At 43.4% G+C, this 25,119-nt stretch overlaps 1 protein-coding gene across 4 annotated transcripts in view; it reads left to right on the top strand.

Moving 5' to 3' along the window:
* DENND1A (DENN domain containing 1A) overlaps positions 1-25,119 on the top strand; it is a 924,202-nt gene that overhangs the window by 42,052 nt on the left and 857,031 nt on the right. For all 4 annotated transcript variants that reach the window (XM_075324120.1, XM_075324118.1, XM_075324119.1 and 1 more), the window contains exon 2: positions 1,862-1,932. In XM_075324120.1, coding sequence (XP_075180235.1) covers positions 1,862-1,932 — 71 coding nt within the window. The remainder of the gene's footprint in view (positions 1-1,861; positions 1,933-25,119) is intronic.

Genomic DNA, 25,119 nt, shown 5'->3' with positions numbered 1-25,119 from the left:
CACTCTTCACAAGGGGACACATTACTCCTTAGACCCTCATCACTCCAAAAAAATGCATTTCTGCTGCTGCAGGGTGCAGTGGCAACTGCTTCCCACTACTTATTCCGATGCTTGGCATTGTGCTTGGTGATGTAAAGCTGGCATTCAATTGCTTAACCGTGCAAGATAATTCCACCAGGTGTACAGTTTTTGTGCTGATGTTTTTGCTAGAGGAGCTTTGCAGTTATTGAATCAGCAGAGCGTTTGCAATAGTGTGACTGAGCACACGGTGACTCCTCTCCGATCCTTTACGTTGTCTCGACTTCATGGTCGAGTTGCTTTGGTTCTTAAATGCTTCCACTTTTCAATAATACTCAGAGTTGATGGGGGAATATTTAGTAGAGAAGAAATGTCAAGAGCCGAATTATTACATGAGTGACATCCTGTTAAAGGACCATTCTTGATTTCTGTGAGTTCCTTTAGAAAGATTAATTCCTTCGCTCATGGTTATAAAGGCAATGCCAATACTTTTGTCCATGCAGTGTATTTTTAGGGTATGTCTGCATACTGCAGTTTTGTGTTAACCACAAAACTGCACCCTGTGGCCACAAAAATGCAGCCTGTGGCCACAAAAATGCAGCCTGTGGCCCAAAAAATGCATGTGTTTTCCATGCGTTTTTGATACTTTTTTTGATAATGTGTTTTTGATGTTTGTTTTTTTTATCACCAATAGGTGAAAACCTCTCATTCTACTTAATCATTTAAATAAATAATTTTAAAAAACAGCATGCTGGTTTCTCAGGCTGGGGAGATCCAATGTTATTGGCCCCCCCCAGCCTAAAAATAGCAGCCCGCAGCCGCCCAGGATTGTCGCATCCATTTGATTAGGTAATAAGGAGTTAATGTCAGCTCACAGCTGCCACTAAGCCCAAGATTAGTAACGGGAGACCTGTTAAGTATAACGCCTCTGCTCCAATCCCCCTCTCCCTTCTGCCACCATTTTTAAACGTTGTATTCTTGTCCCCATAGACTTATGAGCCAGGACCGTTTTTTTAATTTTTTTAACCCGGTGAGACCCGCCGATCCTGGATATCTGCAAGTATCAGGGGTTTTTTTATACTTGTTTATCAAACATGAACTATATTTGCTTCCGTTTAGCGGTCAGGGGGGAGGAGGATAATATGAAAGACCTGATTCATTGCTCTACTGTGACGGTAAGGGGTACTTTGCACACTACAACATCGCAAGCCGATGGTAGTGATGCCGAGCGCGATAGTCTCCGCCCCCGTCACAACTGCGATTTCTTGTGATAGCTGCGGTAGCGAAAATTATCGCTACGGCAGCTTCACATGCACTCACCTGCCCTGCGATGTCGCTCTGGCCGGTGAACCGCCTCCTTCTTAAGGGGGCGGGTCGTGCGGCGTCACAGCGACGTCACATGGCAGACGGCCAATAGAAGCAGGGGGACGGAGATGAGCGGGACGTAAACATCCCGCCCACCTCCTTCCTTCCCCATTGCAGCCGGGACGCAGGTATGGCGATGTTCCTCGCTCCTGCGGCTTCACACACAGTGATGTGTGCTGCCGCAGAAATGAGGAACAACATCGGTCCTTCCGAAATTATGGAAATGACCGACGCTACACCGATCATATGATTTCGACGCTTTTGCGCTCGTTAATCGTAGTAAAAAGGATTCACATACTCCGATGTCGACAGCGACGCCGGATGTGCGTCACTTTCGATTTGACCCCACCGACATCGCAGCTGCGATGTCGTAGTGTGCAAAGTACCCCTAAGACTGAGTTATTGTTTTATAGACTATCTAAATTAACTGACTTACTTGCGCTTATAAACTTAAAATCACATTTTAATTATATTTCAGGCAGAACCCGGAAAACACTTTTGAAGTTTACGTGGAAGTGAGCCGTCCTGGAGAAAATGCATCCAAACAAGGTATCTGCTTTTACTAAAACGCTCTACGGTTGGTTAGATCATTTCTTGGTTATTGACATCCCGAGAATTGTTAGAATGTTTTTGTAAATTAAATTAATGGAAAATCACCAGAGTGTGGAAAGACGTGAAGTATTTTCACCCGGTAGAGAACATTTCATGAAGCTTGAAGTTACTATTAATGCACAAGTCCCTGAAGAATATCATTGATGTAACCCTTATACAGCCACATCCTTTCATCGCTTGCACAGCCACTTTGTAAAGTTGCGGAGGTACAACTACAACGTAAGGTAGTGATTGCAGGCTGGCTCCATCCAAGACAGGCTGCGGTTTCTGTAGGCAGGTAAGGTCTGGGCATCCTGTGTTTTAGATCTTGAAGTGTGGAGGCTCTTGAGAGACACAATTAATGATGTTATGCAGACTGGATGTGGCCCTCTGGGTTTAACAGAGCACCGTAGGGAGAATTGGCCAGGAGAAGCCTCCCTGCTCTGCTAAGCAGCTGTAATATACAGAGTGCCCTCAGGTACTGTGACTTCACCCCGCTTCCACACTTCTGAGCAATGCTGGTGCCATTATCCTTCTGTAAGATCCTGTGGCTGTTGCATGCTGAGTCTTTCTCAACAGTGCCGGTACTTTCTAGTCTTGCACACCCGTCCTTCTAAAATATACAGTATTTGCTGAGTGGCTTAAACATACTGTTATAGATCTCCCATTCTTAGAAAACACATATAAAACTTTCCACTTTCTGAAGCATGTTGGTCTATAATAACCTCTTCTATGCTTAGATTGCGTTGTTCATCATCTAGATAATTTTATCCTCCTGTCTTCTACCTTATTATTATTATTTATATTAGCGCCATTTATTTCAAGTGTAAAGGGTATACACAATAAAGACAAGTACAATAATCATGAGGAATACAAGGCACAGACTGGTACAAGAGATAGGACCCTGCCCCCGAGGGCTCACAGTCTACAGGAGGAGAGAGGACCCTGCCCCCGAGGGCTCACAGTCTACAGGAGGAGAGAGGACCCTGCCCCCGAGGGCTCACTGTCTACAGGAGGAGAGAGGACCCTGCCCCCGAGGGCTCACTGTCTACAGGAGGAGAGAGGACCCTGCCCCCGAGGGCTCACAGTCTACAGGAGGAGAGAGGACCCTGCCCCCGAGGGCTCACAGTCTACAGGAGGAGAGAGGACCCTGCCCCCGAGGGCTCACTCTCTACAGGAGGAGAGAGGACCCTGCCCCCGAGGGCTCACTGTCTACAGGAGGAGAGAGGACCCTGCCCCGCTCGCAACTGTCACCTGCCCCCAGCACCGCTCCAGAGCGGACCCTGCAGTATATATAATATATATATAATATATATGTACACATTATATATATATATATATATATATATATATATATATATATATATATATATATATATGTAAAAAATTGCAATTTCTTGAGCTACCTCGCCATGTCACGGCAAATCTCATTTGAGGCAGTCCTACACTAAAATATTTTTATAAAATGTGCCATACGGCCTCATATGAATAGTAGAACTGCTCTTAGCAGCACTCACCTGGTCTATTTCAATCCCGTACCCATGACTGAGTCATGGCTGCGGGCGGGACAGGTCCAAGCAAATGCTGCATGAAGTAAAAAGCCTGTGGACAAGGCCTGATGACTGAATGTGTACAGTCACCAACCGCCAAAATCTAGACAGGTGGAATACATCCCAAATTGGGGTGCATAGCATGGTGGGGGTCAGCCACCGACCAATTCAATGAAGAAAAAACAAAAAGCCAGCACCAAATGTGCACTCCAGCACTAAAAATTCCAAACTGTACTTATTATAAAATTTTGAGATTTTTGGCAAAAAATTGCAATTTCTTGAGCTGCCTCGCCACGTCACGGCAAATCTCATTTGAGGCAGTCCTACACTAAAATAATGTTGAATACGGTTGTTATGAAGGGTTACATTAATTTTTCCACCATAGTATGTGATGGCAAAGTGGTTGGCTATGCACAATTATTAAGTTATGGCATATTTTCAGTTGGGGGTACTCGTTAAGAACCCTGTTTATGTTATTGCCAGCCCCTTAAGGTTGATGTCTAGTCTATTACACTATTTCTTCATGTTTACGTGCAGTATTATTGACATTTGTTGGCCAGACAGAACCCAAAATGATAATCGTTTTTGGTGTGAATGCTTCTTGAATCACAAACCCTTTCTGAACAAGGCCTACCCTTGTAGAATGATACATCATTCAGGTTGAGTGCAGAGCTGGTAGACAACCCCCAACGAGCACTGAAATCGTTCAAAGTACCAGTTTGCTGATACACCATTAAAAGACTTTCCAGAGACTGACAACAATGAGACCTCTATCGACTCTCTACGTAAATTGGTTGAAACCCGTTTGACTGTTGTGACTGAGCTAATAGAGGAAGGAGATGGCATGATCTGGAGGTAGTTTCAGGCCAAATAGTAGACATGTGGACATCTGAGTGTTGGGGATAGGAAGGTCCTTGTAGTGCCAGCGTCTCTGCAAGGACGCCGTCTTACTCACTGCCTTAGCCAGGTCGCGTCCTCCTCTGCACTCCTCCGGTCGTCCACTTGTGCTCCTGCTTCCTTCTTCCCTACGGGGCCTGTGTAGGCAGCCCAAGTCTCCAGGAAGTGTGCATCAGGTATGCATCGGCCCTCCTCTTAAAGGACCAGTGTGTTATTTCAAGGAAATGCAAGGTACTACGTATTTAAGGCACCCTCCCATTAGGGGAGGTGTCTACGCAACGTCCTGAGTTAGTTTGCCTACCAGTCTGCTAGCTAGTTGTCAGGTCCTGAGCTCCTGTCCTGTTATCCCTGTGTCCGTCACCTGTACCTGCCTTCCAATACCTATCTGTCCTTGCTGTGGCCACCATACTTGTCTGTACCCGCTTGCATGTCTGCCTCAGTCATCCCACCTGTACCTTCCTGCACCTGTGCCTATTCCAGAGTCTGTCTCCTGTCCTGGAGCTCAGCTGCCACAGTCCCGGTCACTGCCCTGGGAGTGGTACCTGGCGGGGGGAGTGTCGCTTAGTCATGCCCCTCCCACTAAAGGGTAAGCCCAGATTGCCCCTGTTTTCCAGTGGGTCTACTAACCCCACTTGCTGCCCTTACACCGGCCTCAAGCATTACAGTCCTTGAGACCAGGTGGGATTTTTTTTTTGTCGGGGAGGGGGTGGGGGCTTGAGTTCAGTTTAAATGTATCCATAAATTTATAGATGTTATATTTATCGAGGACAGTTCTAAAAACAAATATGGATCAAAAAGGGGGGTTGTTTTTGTCTTTTTTTATTTTCTACCCTACTCTTATAATTGTACAAGTTCAAATTACGGGTGTGCTGTATGCGTTTATGCTATAAAAGCCATCCAAGTTCTGTAGGCCAGGCTCATTATCTTCTAGTCCTTTTATTTCCTGAGTGTTTTCACCTTACCTTTCTAGGGAGTGGTTTTGAATAATTGGTATTTAGTATCATAGACCGAGAGAGATGTGTACTTGACGGTATCTGGACAGATTCCCCCCCCCTTCCCTTCCCCATCTGATGATGATATCTTCCATTGAAGATATTGGACGGACAAGACAAATTGGCGAAATTTACTGCAGTACGACCTAAGTCAAACTGGCCACGAAGGAGTTATTACAACCCTTCCATTCATGCCTCGTTGAGGATTAGGAAGGGAAATGCAGCTTATGTGTCAAGACAAAGCTCGCGAAAGCTTCTTTCACAAACTCTACCACACGCTTTCTCCCCTTCCCTCCAAAACATCCTGCTTTGTTAAAATTAGAGATGAATCTCTTCCACAGAAATCTATTAACTCCAGAGCCAGTTCATCATTGTTTGAGGGCAAAGAACCCCCATTAGCATCTGAAAGACTCGCGCTTCCCATAATTTTGTTCCTCCAGGAGTCTTGGGAGCGGTTGGAGTACTTCCGTCTTTACTCTTCTAGTTGGTTTGTGTGCCTGTGAAGATAACCATCATTGGCCGCAGCTTAATTCTTTTGTACTACTTTTTTTTTTCTCGCAATTATTGCATTCGCAAGGAGGTCGTATCTTCGGTCTTCAATATCCAATAGCCCGTATTGAACCAGTTTTGGTATCTGCTCATAATGAGAGTAAGATCATTGATTTTTTTTTTTTGTTATAAATTTCTACAGAAAAGAACAATGTATAAATAAATTAACATATTTTCTTACAAAATAGAAGTGCGCATTGTAAAAAAATATAAACCGAAACTTTATGAATAGTCTTTGTTTAATCCCTTGGTGACCCAGCCAAATTTTTCAAATCTTACGTAGCAGAAATTTTTCTTTTCCTTTTTTAAGAAAATTTACAAACTTTTTTAGCTTTGAAGTGACTTTGGAGGTCCTATATATTGGAAAAACCGCAGACGTGAATCCATTTTAAAAACAGTGAGGCCTAACAAATTCCAAACTTTTGTCAAGTAGTTTATTAACCCTTCAACTGCTTTTCAGGAATTAATGCAATGTCACATGAGAAGAAAGAAAAATGTTATTTTTACCACCTGAATGTTGCTAAGATCTGAACTATAACTGGCAGCCTCTAAGGCTACTTTCACACTTGCGTTGGACGGCTTCCGTTGCTATCCGCAGCCTTGAGGAATTACGGTAACCGTTGCAGGAATCCGTTATATTCCTCATAGACGTCTATTAGCTACGGATAGCAACGGATGGTCTTGCATTGCATCCGTCCCGCGGCGCATCAGTTGTTTTGACGCTGACCGCGAGTGACCGTCGGGCGGATGGAACGCTGCATGTAGCGTTTTTCAGTGCTTGGCGGAGTGTCAAAAAAACGCAACCTGCAGGAATCCGTTGGCGTCCGTTGTGTTTATAATGGATGCCTATGGTGGCGGATTCCGTTAGAATCCGTCATTTGACGGTTTCCGTTAACGCAACCGTCTTTACACAACTGCGCATGCTCAGATGTGTAAAGTCAAGGAAAAAAACCTATAGCGGATTGCGTTATTTTGTACGATCTGTAGCATCCGTTGTGCCACTATATGCAACGCATCCGGTGCATCCGTCACACAACGCAATGCTACGGATCCCGTCCAACGCAAGTGTGAAAGTAGCCTAAGGCCATTATTTGGCCCGTGAATTGCTTTCGAAGCCATCAGGACCACACAATCAATCATCTCCGGATACAGATGTGGTTAAAGCGGGACCCCCACACTCTGTTAACCATCTAGATGCCAAAGTCACTTTGGGCAGCAGTATCTAAGAGGGTTAAATGACCATGGTCGGTGCCAACACCGATGCAGCAGGATGTCAGCTATAGTATATTTTTACCCATCGGGGAGGGGGAAGAAGCTATTCATTTACATCTTGGGTCAGCAAAAATACATATTTGTGGTCACTAAGGGGTTAAAAAGATTTACCCATTTTTTGTGTATACAGCTTAAATGCAGGCCCATGTTTTCCCTATAATTCGACAAACCCTTGTCTTATCCAGAACTGTTCCTCTCTCCTACTGACTGTTGGCTAGACGTGAGGACAAGTTAAAGAGAGTAACACATGACTGTAAACTTAGCAACACATTAGCCAGCATGGGTGCTGTATACTCAAAACATTGTTTTTCCATTATTTGACTAATCAAAAAATGTTGAGTTTGTATGGTAGATGCATTGAAGTGCTAAAATTGGTTGTCAAAGTGTAGTTAACTAATTTAATCCTTATTTTCAGTGTCATCCTCTTAGAGGTAATCAATGCAAGCATTAGGAGAATAAACAAACTCTATGCAGAAGGTCAGGTCTAGACTGTATTATTAAAGGGGTTGTCCTTATTAGGTCAACCCATTCTGATTCAACATGTCCCCTAGGTAAAATAATAAAGCCTATACTCACCTCCCATACCAGCGCCATTCCAGCGGTGCTGCGGCTCGCGTGGGGTTGTGACGCCACAAGAGTCCCTTGTCTAATCGTCAACTTCTGTCTCCCTGCCTTCGGACAAAAATAGCTAATCAACAGGAACTGAGAGCTGCAATACTGTTCACTTCCTGTTGATTGTCTGTTTGGTCCGAAAGTGGAGAGGGAGGAAGCCGGCGCTGATTAGACGCGGGGCTCGCGTGACTTCACAATCCCACATGAGCTGCGGCACTGCTAGTTCGGAAACCAGGAGGAGGTGAGTATAGGCTTTATTATTTTACCTATGCGGAACATGTGGAATTCGAAGCGGTTGTCCTAATAGTTGACAACCCCTTTAAATGGATATCTTAGACCTGATGAGACCTTTGTACTTACATTGGAAATCGGTGTCAGAATGGCAGCATAGTCCTGGTATCAAGCGTTACATTTTGATATCAGATAGGAAATATTTCAAAATGAATTATTGTGTAGATATGCTATATTGATTTTCAAAGTAAGTACACCAGCCTCCTCAGATCTGTTTAATAAATTAACCAGATTATATTGTGAAACCTGGTGGCGCATCCACTTTAAAGTGTCCTTATGTTTTCCAGCTCAATCTGACATAAGTGACAGAGATGTACAGGTAGCACAAGGGTGTTGCACTTGGGGTATGTGACACTGAGTATTTTTTAGGAGTTTTTGGAAACTCTGCCAATCATTCTCAATAACTTGGAATTTTATCTCTTTCCATTCCAAAAACTGATCAAAATGCTCTGTGCTCCTACCCTTAAGGCTGCTTTACGCGCAGCGACATCACTAGCAATGTTGCTTGTGAAAGCACCAGCCCTCGTCGGTTGTGCGTCACGGGCAAATCGCTGCCCATGGTGCACAACATCACTAAACCCCATCACACTATACTTACCTGCCTAGCTACATTGCGGTTGCCGGCGAACCGCCTCCTTTCTAAGGGGGCGGTTCGTACGGCATCACAGCGACGTCACACGGCAGCTGTCCAATAGAAGCGGAGGGGTGGAGAAGCAGACGAAAAAAAGTGACGCCCACCTCGTTGCCAGAGGACGTTAGCGATGTCGTTGCGTTTAAAGCCCCCTTTAGGATCACGCGAATGTGCAAGATTTTTGTATTGGTCCTTTAGAAGCATTGCCGAAATCATGCACATTTTACAGGCTCTTAACATCTAAAAATGTTTCTCTATTCAAGAGACTGATGGATTAAACCCAGATTATATCCAGTTCTAAATTTAGAATAATTTTCAAGTTTTTGTTTTTTTGCTCGAGAAGGTTCGAGTTTTTGTTCTTTTCTTCTTTATTTGATAAAAACATATACCCATTCAAGATGTCACCTGGAGTCATAAAAAGACACATTCTTCATGTGCTTACTTCTTCAGAACTTCTTAAAATTCTCAGTAATTGTTGCTCAGAAATACTAACTCCCAAGGTTTCACCCAGAGCAGATGCTAAAGCTTTTTGTCTTTTTGTTTTGTTTTTTTTTTTGTGTGTAAATTTAATGAAGACCTGTCATGTGAAAATCTACAAAATATATTTCTCAGGAGCCACGGAATTGGTTCCGTTTTTCACATGGTTTCATCACTTGGGTAATGTAAAGCTGTTTCATCGGTTTCTCTATGTTGAAATGATTCTTATACTGAAGGGTGAAGTGTTTCGTATAGAGATATGGATTACAGATATATTAATAGGGTTTACCCTCATTGATCAATCCCTTTTTTAGGAAGATAAAGCCAAAAACTTAGCTCATCACAGGGTTCCAAGGGGATCTGTCCCCAGGTCAAAAGTGGACAGTTTTGATGAGATTTTATTGGCTCTGCCATGTTTTGTTTTTCTTAAAGTGGTTGTCCACTACTGAGACTTCCCCTTCTGATCCACTTGTTCCCCCAGGTAAAATATAAGGACCTATACTCGCTGCCTGTAATGACGCCGTTCCAGCACTGTTGGTAACCAGGGTTTTGGGGCTGACGTGACATTGTAATGTCATGCGAACCCTGCGTCCAATCACAGCCGACTTCTGTTTCCCTGCTTTCGGACCAAATGAGTTAATTAACAGGAAGTGATGCTCCAGTTGCCATTTACTTCCTGTTGATTGCTCATGTGGTCTGAAGGCTTCGCGAGAGAAGCCAGCGATCATTGGTGCAGAGCTTGTGTGATGTCACAATGTCACATAAGCCCCAAACCGCGATTACCAACAGTGCTGAAACGTCGCCAGAATGGGTGGTGACTACAGGGTCATTTTTTTTTTTTTTAAACTAGGGGGAAACAAGTGGAATCAGAAGGGGTTGTCCCAATAGTGGACAATTCATTTAAAGGGAACCAACCATCAGGATTTTCATATATAAAGTAAAGCCAGTGCTATACTGGCACTAGGATGCTGAATGTAAGCATACCTTTTGTTCTGAGATTGGATGTTTTATTTCAGAAATGTGTGCAAATAAAGTTCCAGCAATGCACTGCCATTTGATTGACAGGTGCAACAGGAAGGGAATATGTGGGTCAGGTCTTGCTATCTCTTGCCGCCCCTGCCTGTAACGTCTATGATGGCGACAAGAGGAGGAAGGCCAGCCAGACAGACGGGTGGAAATAGATGGCAAGATCCGACCCATATATTTCCTTCCTATTGCAACTGTCAATCAAATAGCAGTGCATTGCTGGAACTTGCACATATTTCTGAAATACAACCTCCTATCTCTGAGCAAAAGGTATGGGAACATCCAGCATTTTAGCGCCAGTATAGCACTGGCCTTACTTTATATATGAAAATCCTGCTGGTTGGTTCCCTTTAAGTCATCCACATAGCTCCAGAGTGCAAATGTGTATGGCCTTTACTAAGGGGGTGTGGCTCACAAGATCCTCAGGGGTGTGTCTTTAGGCTGCTCTGCTTAAGTTGTCTGAGCCACACCCCCTTTTAAAGATCATAAACCTGCACAAAATAAAAAGGTCCATATCTTTGGAAATCTATGTCGGATTAAAAAGAAACAAAAAACTGAATAATTAGGGTAATAGCAGGAATAGAAAGAAAGCAAAATCTGGGTACTTGTGACCTGGGGAAAAAATCTCTTTAACATTTAAAATGTAAACCACCGAAGATGTTAAAATTTGGACTAAAAGCCCATTTCTCAAAGTCTTACTGGTGGCATCTTTCGTGCCAACCAGTGGTCACAGTGGACCCGGTCCATATTCTAGCGCTCCGATAGGAAGTGTCATGAAGAATGAACACACAGGCTACAATGCCGCCTTGCATCTTCATAAGGGAACCCCTCTTCGTGTAGATTTATCTTCCCTCTTTCTTCTTTCCATGCCTGACATCCTCATCAAGTTCACAGTAGGCTTGCTTTGTTTGCTTTATGTTCAATGCTTGATAAGATTTTTTTTTTTCCTTCTTTTTTTTTTGCCCCGTTGTTTTTTGAAGCAAGGACAAGACTTGCCAGAGTCTGGTGACGGTTTTGTAAAGCCACAATACGGTCATTGTCTGCCGCTGAATAATTGTGGCTGCTTTTTGTGCTACCAGAACTAAGGCATTGGCTGTGAACGAATTCCTTCTGAGCGTGAAAGGCGACTAATCCATGTAAATACAGAAGAAAAATAAAGCCATACAGAAAAAGGGAAAGACTGCTAAGCAGGAGGGCAGAGGTCAGCAATTTAACCTTTAACCTAACAAATAAGAAGCATGAATTGGTTTACAAAAGGGAGCTTCTGTGATCTGTCAGGATTTCTATGGAGGACACGGCAAGAAGGGACAACTGACAGGCACTGCCTTTTAACTGCATGTACAACTTAGTAGTTGGTATAACTCTGCCAGCGGGTAAAGCTTAAAAGTTGAAGTCGTGTCCTGGGTTCTACATTAGATTATAGGTAGAGTGCAATTTTTTTGTGGACTATGCCTAAAATGCAAACAAAGCTCTGCAACAATGAAGGGTTGCGGTGTTCACATTCAAGATCTCCTCCGTTTCTGAGCACAAAACTCAAGATAGGTATGATCCGCCATAAATGTTCAAGATGTGACGACCCCATTAAAGGAAATCTATCAGGTGATTTTTGTAGTACAATACTAATGTTCTCTTTAAATAGTACTTAAGTTGACCTTTCAAGATCAGTAAGTTTTATAGCTCTACCTTATCCTGTTATCTTGTTGTAAGCGAAGTAGAATTCAGTGTCTTGTGCATGCTACTCAAGTGTATGCAAATACAATTTCCATATTCACTGCTCCCCTCACCTCCCAGTGCATTCACGATCACTGCTGAGAGGTTGGAGGGAGTATGGGTAGACGGTGAGCCCTCGCGGGCAGGGACCTCTATCGTCCTGTACCTGTCTGTGTCTTGTATTGTTTATGATTATTGTACTTGTCCCTATTATGTATACCCCTTTCACATGTAAAGCGCCATGGAATGGATGGCGCTATAATAATAATAAATAATAATTATAATAATAATGGGTGAGGGCAGCAGTGCAAATTCAGTTCACATTTACTATCACTGATGCCGGCACTGAGAGATGGGAGGGGGGAGCATGGTATTTGCAGTTTGTAGGTACATATGCTTGATTATTTCTATGGAACTTACAACAAGATAACAGGATAAGGTAGAGCTATGAAAGTTACTGAACCTTAAAGGTCTTCTTAAGCCCTATTTAAAGATAACATTAGTATTGTACTGAAAAATCACCTGACGGATTCCTTTTAAATAGCAGCCAGGCTTTCAGGTGGCATTGCCATTTGGTATCAATCAGTGAAAAAGTCAAGTGTATGTAAATACAATATACATATTCACTGCTCTCTCCACCCACCTCCCAGTGCATTCACTATCACTGCTGACAGGTGGGAGAGAGTATGGGTGGGGGAAGCTGTAGAAATTCAGTTCAGATTTACTATCACTGATGCCAGCACTGAGAGGTGGGAGGGGGGAGTATGGTATTGGCTGTTTGTAGGTACAGTCATATGAAAACGTTTGGGCACCCCTATTAATGTTAACCTTTTTTTCTTTATAACAATTTGGGTTTTTGCAGCAGCTATTTCAGTTTCATATATCTAATAACTGATGGACTGAGTAATATTTCTGGATTGAAATGAGGTTTATTGTACTAACAGAAAATGTGCAATCCGCATTTAAAGAAAATTTGACCGGTGCAAAAGTATGAGCACCTCAACATAAAAGTGACATTAATATTTTGTAGATCCTCCTTTTGCAAAAATAACAGCCTCTGGTCGCTTCCTGTAGCTTTTAATGAGTTCCTGGATGAAGGTATATTTGACCATTCCTGTTTATAAAACAATTCCAGTTCAGTTAAGTTTGATGGTCGCCGAGCATGGACAGCCGCTTCACATCATCCCACAGATGTTCAATGATATTCAGGTCTGGGGACTGGGATGGCCATTCCAGAACATTGGAATTGTTCCTCTGCATGAATGCCTGAGTAGATTTGGAGCGGTGTTTTGGATCATTGTCTTGCTAAAATATGCATCCCCTGCGTAACTTCAACTTCGTCACTGATTCTTGCACATTATTCTCAAGAATCTGCTGATACTGAGTTGAATCCATGTGACCCTCAACTTTAACAAGATTCCCGGTGCCGGCATTGGCCACACAGCCCCAAAGCATGATGGAACCTCCACCAAATTTTACTGTGGGTAGCAAGTGCTTTTCTTGGAATGCCGTGTTTTTTTGCCTCCATGCATAACGCCTTTTTGTATGACCAAACAACTCAATCTTTGTTTCATCAGTCCACAGGACCTTCTTCCAAAATGTAACTGGCTTGTCCAAATGTGCTTTTGCATACCTCAGGTGAATCTGTTTGTGACGTGCTTGCAGAAATGGCTTCTTTCGCATCACTCTCCCATACAGCTTCTCCTTGTGCAACGTGCGCTGTATTGTTGACTGATGCACATTATCACCATCTGCAGCAAGATGATGCTGCAGGTCTTTGGAGGTGGTCTGTGTATTGTCCTTAACTGTTCTCACCATTCTTCTTCTCTGCCTTTCTGATATTTTTCTTGGCCTGCCACTTCTGGGCTTAACAAGAACTGTACCTGTGTTCTTCCATTTCCTTACTATGTTCCTCACAGTGGAAACTGACAGTTTAAATCTCTGAGACAACTTTTTGTGTCCTTCCCTGAACAACTATGTTGAATAATCTTTGTTTTCAGATAATTTGAGAGTTGTTTTGAGGAGCCCATGATGCCACTCTTCATAGGAGATTCAAATAGGAGAATAACTTGCAAGTGGCCACCTTAAATACCTTTTCTCATGATTGGATACACCTGCCTATGAAGTTCAAAGCTCAATGAGGTTACACAACCAATTGAGTGCTTTAGTAAGTCAGTAAAAAGTAGTTAGGAGTGTTCAAATCAAGAAATTGATAAGGGTGCCCATACTTTTGCACCGGTCAAATTTAGTTTAAATGCGGATTTCACATTTTCTGTTAGTACAATAAACCTCATTTCAATCCAGAAATATTACTCAGTCCATCAGTTATTAGATATATGAAACTGAAATAGCTGTTGCAAAAACCCAAATTGTTATAAAGAAAAAAAGGTTAACATTAATAGGGGTGCCCAAACTTTTTCATATGACTGTACATATGCTTGATTATTTCTATGGAACTTACAACAAGATAACAAGATAAGGTAGAGCTATAAAAGTTACTGATTCTGAAATTTCTCCTTAAATCTTATTTAAAGAAAACATTAGTATTGTACTGCTAAATAACCTGACAGATTCCCTTTAAATAGCAGCCAGGCTTTCAGGTGACATTGCTATTTGGCATCAATCAGTGGAAAAGTCAAGTGTATATGAATACAATTTACATATGCACTGCTCCCTCCACCCACCTCCCAGTGCATTTTCTATTACTGCTGAGAGGTGGCAGGGAGTATGAGTTGGGTCAGCTGTGTCAATTCAGTTCAGATTTACTATCGCTGATGCCAACACTGAAAGGTGGCAAGAGGGAGCAGGGAATAGGCAGTTTGTATTTACATATGCTTGACTGTTTCTATAAAACAACAAGATAACAGGATAAGGTAGAGCTATAAAAGTTACTGATCCTGAATGTCTCCTTAAGCTCTATTTAAAGATAACATTAATAATGTATTACAAAATCACCTGACAGATTCCCTTTAAATAGCAGCTGGGCTTTCCGATGATATTAGTATTTGCTATCAATCAATGGAAAAGTATTTTCAACGGCACCAAAAGAATTGATGCAAATATATGTCCACTTGTAGTGACAGTTCACACTTTAGTGAATAATTCTGTCTAATAGAAATTATCCACTTTGACATTCTTGAGCCTTCTGCTATCAAGTTAGAATTTTGGTGTTTTAGTTATTTATTTTTCAAGGCGGGTAATATGGTTGTCATATCTGTCATCAGGAATTCACCTCCCAAAACCATTTATATGTGCATTTAGCTCTTTCAAAAACTAGTCCAACAATACTTTTACATGGCCAGTTGGTTCTTCCATTACTGACAAATCAGTTTTTATGTATTGATATGCAAATGAGGCTGAAGGGCTATGGTAGATCTAAAGCTTCAGTTACTACAGCTCTATTTTCCGCCCAGCGCCGCCGCCACCTACTTGACAGACGGCTAGTATGCTTTGTGATTTCAGGTACAAGGAGCTGTCAGCTCCTTTCGAGAAGGAGGAGACAGCGCTGGTTGGAGAATAGAGCTAGAGTGACAGAGGCTTTACACCTACAGTATCTCTTCCCCCCCTCATTTACATATCAATTCAAATGCTGATTTCTTATTAATGGAAAAACAGACTGACCATGTAGAGGGATTGCTGGACTTGTCTTTGAATGAGCTACATTCACATATACATAGTTTGGGATGTGAAATCCTGCTGACAGATTCCCTTTAACAGTATGTCATCTGTTCCCGCCTGTTCCGCTAAATACTTGGTGTGCGAGTATTTCGCTTAACGAGCAAAGCTTGCTGTAAATTTGTAACTCCGTTTACGAGCAAGCTTTGCTGTATGAACAAATACTCACTGCACACACTTCCGGTTCCGTATTTTCACCTCCCTCTGACCCGCTCTTACAGTTCGCACAAACACACGCACACACATATTATGTTCACCTTAACTTCCGTTCCCTTGCTGGCCTCCTGGTTCTTGTAGTCTGCCGGTACAGGATGTGTATCGGGTAACCATCACGACGGTGGAGGAACGTAGACGATGGTCAGCTTGGATGTTTAGATTTTGAAATCCAAGAAAGTAAAGTTTCTAAAATCGGTAGCTTCTTGAGTGACAGCAGCTGAGGATCAGATAATATCTTGGGAGGTATTCATAGTTCTCCCCTCCCCTTGTTAGAATTAGCATAAGTATTATACAATCGATGTAACATTTCACTTCCAAGACCTGTGTGAGGTCATACCCATGTGACCAGAAGGGGTGGGGCCTCAGCCAATAGGAAAATGTTGCTTCCTGATATCAGCTTTGTTGGCTGAGGCCCCGCCCCTTCTGATCACATGGGTATGACCTCACACAGGTCCTGGAACTGAAAAGTTACATCAATTGTATAATACTTATGCTAATTCTAACAAGGGGAGGGGATAACTATGAATCCCCCCTCCAGATATTATCTGATCCTCAGCTGCTGTCACTCAAGAAGCTGCCAATTTTATAAACTTTACTTTCTTGGATTTCAAAACCTAAACATCTAAGCTGACCACTACAGGTATGTATAGAATCAGCCTGATAGTGCCAGTATAGCACTGGCTTTAGGTTATATACGAAAATCCTGGTGATTAGTTCCCTTTAAATGGAACTAAACTCCAGACTACAGAACAGGAGAAAGACTTGGGTATTCTGGTTACAAGTAAGCTGAGCAGCAGCACTCAATGTCAGGCAGCAGCTGCAAAAGCAAACAAGATTATAGGGTGTATGTAGGTTATATACAAAAATCCAGGTGATTGCTTCCCTTTAATGTAAATGCAGCTATAGGATTACTCCGTCTTAGGTACGTTACATTACATTTATCAACATTAAATCTCATTTGCTAAGTATCTGCCCATTCCGACATCTTATCCAGATCATGATGTAATATTGTACTGTCAAGGTCAGTTTTTAATATCCTACATAGTTTGGTGTCAGGTCTTTTATTTTAGCTGGGTGAAGAGAGTGGAATCAGAAGGGGTTGACCTAGTAGTGGACAACCTTTTAAATATCGAATAACTGGTTTATAGTAATGGGAAAATGTTTTTAAACATGTCCTTATGTTTCTGCATTATTTTAAACAAGACCCTTAACATGAAGTATGATTACTGCAAAGAAGTCAGAGGGGTGGTCCGTCTCTTCTTAACTAGCCTCTTTCTGGCTTGATTACCACCTTTCTAGTCCAGAATCATCACCAGCCATCTTTAGCAGCATCACGTGCATGGACGCCTTACTTTACTGTGGATGCTGAGCAAGTGACCAGAGGGGTGTCAATCAAGCCACGAATTGGGTGGCTAGAAAAAGAAGAACCTCCTCCATGACTTCAGCAAGCTGCCTGTTTTAACTACCTTTTCTAATTAATGAAGGATGACAAAACTTCTATAGGGAACATCTTTTTCACCAACAGATCCATAAGAGTGGTTAATTCAGCTTTCCCAAGGCCTGAAAGGCAAAGACGCACAGAAACTTACTTGCACAGATTTGCTGTCCATTCTTGGAAAGCCGAACGATCCTGATCCTTTTTTAGTCTACTCAACAAGAGCTTTGGGATAATTGGCTTAGATGATCTCCTGTAGGATAACGTTTGCAAGCATTTAGCATATTCAGTGACAAATAGCGATGCCAAGAACTTTGTTTGCTTGTCCTTAATACTGCTTTAAGAGGATCATGAAAAATTAGGGAGTCAGAAACATTTCTTTTATCGCATTTTACTGGGCACCACTGAGACTTGGAGCACAGTAGGAGGTTTCCATAAACCCCGCCAGTATAAATCTATCCTCAAACCCCAGCTTTGGAACACAGTTTTATTTCATTTTTCCATTGTTTGAGACGCGACTCTATCAGAGCATAAAAAAAAGTCAAGTAAAGAAAAATATTTATTATATTCACACGTAAAGAAAAACTTCCCAATGAATCTAAAGTTAAAGGGAACCTACACAGTGTGCAGAATTATTAGGCAAGTTGTATTTTAGGGGATTTTTTTTTATTACTGATCAACAACTATGTTCTCAATCAACCCAAAAGACTCATAAATATCAAAGCTTAATCATTTTGTAAGTTGGAGTGGGTTTTCTTTAGATTTGGCTATTTTAGGAGGATATCTGTTTGTGCAGGTAACTATTACTGTACAGAATTATTAGGCAACTTAATAAGAACGAAATATATTCACATCTCACTTTCTGACATGCAAAAACAAAACCCCAAAAAATTAGTGACCAATATAGCCACCTTTCTTTATGATGACACTCAGCAGCCGACCATCCATAGATTCTGTCAGTTGCTTGATCTATTTACGATCAACATTGCTTGCAGCAGCCACCACAGCCTCCAGACACTGTTCTGAGAGGTGTACTGTTTTCCCTCCCTGTAGATCTCACATTTTATGAGGGACCACAGGTTCTCTATGGGGTTCAGATCAGGTGAACAAGGGGGCCATGTCATTATTTTTTCATCTTTTAGACCTTTACTGGCCAGCCACGCTGTGGAGTAGTTGGATGCATGTGATGGAGCATTGTCCTGCATGAAAACCATGTTTTCCTTGAACGGTACAGACTTCTTCCTATAGCACTGGTTGAAGAAGTTGTCTTCCAGAAACTGGCAGTAGGTCTGGGAGTTGAGCTTCACTCCATCCTTAACCCAAAAAGGTCCCACAAGTTCATCTTTGATGATACCAGCCCATACCAGTGCCCACCTCCACCTTGCTGGCATCTGAGTCGGAGTGGAGCTCTCTGCCCTTTACTGATCCAGCCTCTGGCCCATAAAGAGCCACTCTCATTTCATCAGTCCATAAAACCTTTGAAAAATCAGTCTTCAGATATTTCTTGGCCCAGTCTTGACGTTTTATCTTATGTTTCTTGTTCAGAGGTGGTGGTTATTCAGCCTTCCTTACCTTGGCCTGTCCCTGAGTATGGCACACCTTGTGCTTTTTGATACTCCAGTAACGTTGCAGCTCTGAAATATGGCCAAACTGGTGGCAAATGGCATCTTGGCAGCTTCACGCTTGATTTTCCTCAATTCATGGGCAGTTATTTTGCACCTATTTTGCCCAACACGCTTCTTGTGACCCTGTTGGCTATTTGCCATGAAACGCTTGCTTGTTCGGTGATCACGCTTCAAAGGTTTGGCAGCAATTTCAAGACTGCTGCATCCCTCTGCAAGACATCTCACAATTTTGGACTTTTCAGAGCCTGTCAAATCTCTCTTCTGACCCATTTTGCCAAAGCAAAGGAAGTTGCCTAATAATTAAGCACACCTTATATAGGGTGTTGATGTCATTACACCGCACCCCTCCTCATTACAGAGATGCACATCACCTGATTTACTTGGTAGTTGTATTTCAAGCCTATACAGCTTGGAGTAGGACAACATGTATAAAAAGTATCATGTGATCAAAATACTCATTTGCCTAATAATTCTGCACACAGTGTAGTATTATGATGTATTATATGTAAAGTCGCTGTAAGGTTAAAGAAGTCCATCTTTTGCTTCTAGAAATCCTTCAGTGTTTCTCAACTCCAGTCTTCAAGATCCACCAATAGATCATGTTTTCCAGTTTTCCTCAATCAGGTTTTGATGATTTCCTTAATGTTGCACAGGTGATGGAATTATTACCTGTCTAATATTGAGGAAAACCTGAAAACATGATCTCTTGGTGGGTCTTCAGGACTAGAGTTGAGAAACACAGATGCTTTCGAGAATCCATCATTGAAGTCTTGTACAGATTTGTGGCAAGTGCAGTGGGGTGAGACAATGCACTTGCCTCTGTCCCTGTCCTCTGGCCGCCTTTTGTCTTTGATTGAGAGATCATACTCTTCTCTTTGGCGAATCGTGCTTGGACACTGTCATTGTCTGGGGTGGTGCATGCGTAGAAAGGTCCTGCTAACCTTGCGAGAGCCGGACTGTTAATCTGTGCATGCGCCGCCCCGGCAATGATGAAAGATCTCACTAGGGAAATCGTGTCAGTCGGAAACAGAAGTCCAGCGGGGAGCTTCGACAACCCCACCTTAAGAAGCTTTTTACAAACATTTGCTTAAATTATATCAGTAACTCGAGTAAAGGACTCCCAATCTGCTATTTTTGTGTTTCTATCTCTGAGACTACCTCTTTGTTACTTTCACTCTTCGGGTGTCCATCCACCAACTGACTGCATGGTGCATTCTAATGAAAGAGACCTAGAAGCCCTCTTTATTTTGTGTGCATGCTTAGGAGTCTTCTCTATTCTTCAGAGTGCAGCACTTGGCCCCTATGGAGGCTTAAAGTGCTAGAAGAAGGTTTTCATTCATTTTTCTTAAAGGGGTTGTCCACTTCTTTGACATAGATGGCCTATTCTTAGGATAGGTCATCGATGTCTGATCGGCTGGAATCTGACACGCCGCACCTCCACCAATCACCTGCTCTAAGTATCGGCGGCAGCAGATAGCCAGAAATGCTTAGTTCCGGAGCTGTCCCGGTCTTCTGATAGTGGTCACGGCCACTGGACATCCGCCTCCTATTGATTAGAATGGGAGGCGGATGTACAGTACCTGGCTGTGGACGCTATCTTAAAGGGAACCTGTCATCAGAAATTTCGCCCAAAAGCTAAAAGATTCCCCCTCTGCAGCTCCTGGGCTGCATTCTAGGAAGGTCCCTGTTATTATTGTGCCCCATGTGAGACCAAAATAAAGCCTTTATAAAGTTCTACCTTTTTGTATGCAGCTTCTGTAAATCTGTCACGGGGGCGGGCTCTCTGCCGTCCGTTATTTTGCCCCCTGGTCCTGTACGCCGCCCCCATCGCTCCTTTCCATATCTGATGCACCGCCCACTGCTCCAGCCATCCCCACGCATGCCCAGTGCCAGTCTCACAGGACTGAGCAGTGTGACCGCTGGTGACATGTGCGCAGGCAAGTGATTATGGACGGGACTGTGACTGTTATCAGCAAGTACCCGGCCATAATCTCGTGAGCGCGCAAACCTCTCCAGCATTCACACTGAGCTCAGTGTAGATGCTAGACTGTATGGGCTGCTTCCAGGGATGACGTCCCTTTGTCATGTGATAGGGGCGTGTTCGAAATACTATCACATGACAAAGGGACGTCATCCCTGGAAGCAGCCCATACAGTCTAGCATCTACACTGAGCTCAGTGTGAATGCTGGAGAGGTTTGCGCGCTCACGAGATTATGGCCGGGTACTTGCTGATAACAGTCACAGTCCCGTCCATAATCACTTGCCTGCGCACACGTCACCAGCGGTCACACTGCTCAGTCCCGTGAGACTGGCACTGGGCATGTGCGGGGATGGCTGGAGTAGTGGGCGGTGCATCAGATATGGAAAGGAGCGATGGGGGCGGCATACAGGACCAGGAGGCAGAATAACGGACGGCAGAGAGCCCGCCCCCGTGACAGATTTACAGAAGCTGCATACAAAAAGGTAGAACTTTATAAAGGCTTTATTTTGGTCTCACATGGGGCACAATAATAACAGGGACCTTCCTAGAATGCAGCCCAGGAGCTGCAGAGGGGGAATCTTTTAGCTTTTGGGCGAAATTTCTGATGACAGGTTCCCTTTAAGACGGAGCTGCACCAGAACTGAGCATTTCTAGCTGCCTGCTGCTGCCGCCGGGACTAGGATCAGCTGATCAGCGGGGGTGCGGTAGGGCGGGCTTCCCCGCCGATCAGACATTGATGACCTATCCTAAGGATAGGCCATCAATGTCAAAGTAGTGGACAACCCCTTTAAAAGGTAATCTCTCAGCAGGATTTTGCTTTGTAATCTGAGATCTACATAATATAGGGGCTGAGAGCCTGATTCTAAGGACGTGTCGCTTGCTCAGCAGCTTGCATTATTTTATCATACAGGAGATTATCATTGCAGGACTACATGTTGCTGTCACGCTAGGTACGGAGAACTACCAAACGAATGGCGAAAGGAAAGGGTAACCGTGTGTCTAGGGAAGGAGGAGATGGTGAGCCCTGACAAAACCTACCTCTAGCCCCTGGCTTGCCTCACCTGCCACCCATCCCCCAGATAGGTTTCACACCTATGCGCCAAACCGGATACCTGACCCTGAAATAGGCCCTAGGTAGGGAATGGATAGGATGATCGCTTAGTCAACCACACTAAGCTCTAAAGAAGACACAGGGAAATACACACATGGGTAAGTAAACTAATAACTTATCTCCAGATGACACCGGGAGAGGAACAGCAGCAACAAAATTTCTCCACATGAATACCAGCCGACTGCTTGCACTGAAGACTTGTTAAGGGTTTTAGACCCATCACCAGCACAGACAAAAAGGAAATGAGCATATTTAAGGACACAAAAGGAAGTGATGAAAACCGCTAAAAGGATGAGGAACGTCACAGGGTCCTAAAGGGAAAGGGATTCAAATCAAGCAGACGCGATACATAAGATACCATATCCACCAAGCAGGAATAATAGAAGGTCAGGGAGCAGTTTGCACAGCCAAAACCTGCGAACTTCTGTAGCCGTACACCACAGGAGTGTCCGTCACCTGTGACATTTGCGTGCCATGCAGTCCAACTAATCTTTGCAACCCCGCCCCATCACAGATTGGTAGCTTACTGAGAATACATAGTGTTCATAAGACACTGCCAATCAGTGGTGTGCGTGGGGTTATACTGAGGTCAGAATTCATAGATATGTAGCAAAGAAAACTGGAATTCTATGAAAACTAAATCGGGCAGTCTAGTAAGCAATACATTGCTGGAATCATGGTTTCAGGGTTGAAATTACCGTATTTTATTTTAACCAGTGTACTAATAATTAAAAAAATAAATATATATATACATATATATATGTGTGTGTATGTATGTATGTATGTGTATATATATATGTATGTATATGTATATATATATATTATGAGGAGGAGAAAGAGTCGCATTCTCCATGAAGATCACCGTATCACTCCGTCTTTATTTCAGAAAAACATGAAGGTACAAGCAGTGGGGAAGGTGAGAGGAGCCATACAACGCCGGACGATGGCGTGCCGTTTCGCTAGATCTTAGCTTCCACGGGTCCAGTGCCAATGTCTGCACCAGGATCCCCTCCATGTCTTATTGGGGCTTGAGCAGCTGAACATACAGCAATACGCGGAGTAGGCGGTGCATATATATACATACACATATATATATACATATGTGTATGTATATATATGCACCGCCTACTCCGCGTATTGCTGTATGTTCAGCTGCTCAAGCCCCAATAAGACATGGAGGGGATCCTGGTGCAGACATTGGCACTGGACCCGTGGAAGCTAAGATCTAGCGAAACGGCACGCCATCGTCCGGCGTTGTATGGCTCCTCTCACCTTCCCCACTGCTTGTACCTTCATGTTTTTCTGAAATAAAGACGGAGTGATACGGTGATCTTCATGGAGAGTGCGACTCTTTCTCCTCTATATATATATATATATATATATATATATATATATAATTTATATATATTTAGAAAAGCACCCCCGCACCATCACACCTCCTCCTCCATGCTTCACGGTGGGAACCAGGCATGTAGTGTCCATCCGTTCACCTTTTCTGCGTCGCACAAAAACACGGTGGCTGGATCAAAGATCTCAAATTTGGACTCATCAGACCAAAGCACAGATTTCCACTGGTCTAATGTCCATTCCTTTTGTTAATTAGCCCAAACAAGTCTCTTCTGCTTGTTGCCTGTCCTTAGCAGGGGTTTCCTAGCAACTATTTTACCATGAAGGCCTGCTGCACAAAGTCTCCTCTTAACAGTTGTTCTAGAGATGTGTATGCTGCTAGAACTCTGTGTGGCATAGACCTAGTCTCTAATCTGAGCTGCTGTTAACCTGCGATTTCTGAGGCTGGTGACTGGTGAGGCTGGTGACTCCGATAAACTTAGCCTCCGCAGCAGAGGTGACTCTTGGTCTTCCTTTCATGGGGCGGTCCTCATGTGAGCCAGTTTCTTTGTAGCGTTTGATGGTTTTTGCCACTGCACTTGGGGACACTATCAAAGTTTTTCGGACTGACTGACCTTCATTTCTTAAAGTAATGATGGCCACTCGTTTTTCTTTACTTAGCTGCTTTTTTCTTGCCAGAATACAAATTCTAACAGTGTATTCAGTAGGACTATCAGCTGTGTATCCACCAGACTTCTGCACAACACAACTGATGGTCCCAACCCCATTTATAACGCAATAAATCCCACTTATTAAACCTGACAGGGCACACCTGTGAAGTGAAAACCATTTCCGGTGACTACCTCTTGAAACTCATCAAGAGAATACCAAGAGTGTGCAAAGCAGTAATCAAAGCAAAAGGTGGCTACTTTGGAGAACCTAGAAAAGTATTTCATTCCACATGTGTTAATTCATAGTTTTGATGCCTTCAATGTGAATCTACAATTTTCAGAGTCATGAAAATAACGAAAACTGTGTGAATGAGAAGGTGTGTCCTTTTGGTCTGCACTGTGTGTGTGTAATATATATATATATATATATATATATATATATATATATATATATATATATATATATATATATATAACACACACACACACATTATATATATATATATATATATATAATTGCCTTATTCTGTCTGTCTGTCTGTCTTGTTCTAAAATTGTGTCCTTACGGTGACACAAGGCTGATTGGCCGCTGGGCTCGCCATGGCCCCGCCCCCCGCACGGATTGGCCGCTCGCCCAGGCTCCGCCCCCCCACAGATTGGCCTCTCGCCCCGGCACCCTGCAGGCATTGGCAACTCGGCTACGCCCCGCCCCCCTCACGCAATGCACGCTAGCTCTGGCCCCGCCCCCCCACGCATTCCCCGAACCGACACGGTCACGGAGCCACGACTCCCAGGTGAGTACTGTACCCCCGGGAGCCCACATCAGCATACGCCGCCAAACCAGCCGACACATACCCTCGCATTGCTGGGGCTGGCCGGCGTATGCTGGTGTGGGCTCCCGTGCGAGCGGGGGATGAGATACGCTGGTAAACATGCTAGCATAGTTACCAGCGCATCAAGGTCCTGCAGCGGCGGAGCATACACACACGCACGCACATAACAACACACACACACACATCAGATCACACTCACTCTCACACACACCTCACACACACATCACATCCACACACTCACAACATCCTGGGATATCGCTTGCT

This window comes from Anomaloglossus baeobatrachus, chromosome 9 (assembly GCF_048569485.1).
Source record: "Anomaloglossus baeobatrachus isolate aAnoBae1 chromosome 9, aAnoBae1.hap1, whole genome shotgun sequence".
NCBI classification, from domain to species: Eukaryota; Metazoa; Chordata; class Amphibia; order Anura; family Aromobatidae; genus Anomaloglossus; species Anomaloglossus baeobatrachus.
Note: the sequence above shows the minus strand (reverse complement) of the source record. Positions and strands in the feature narration are given on the sequence as shown.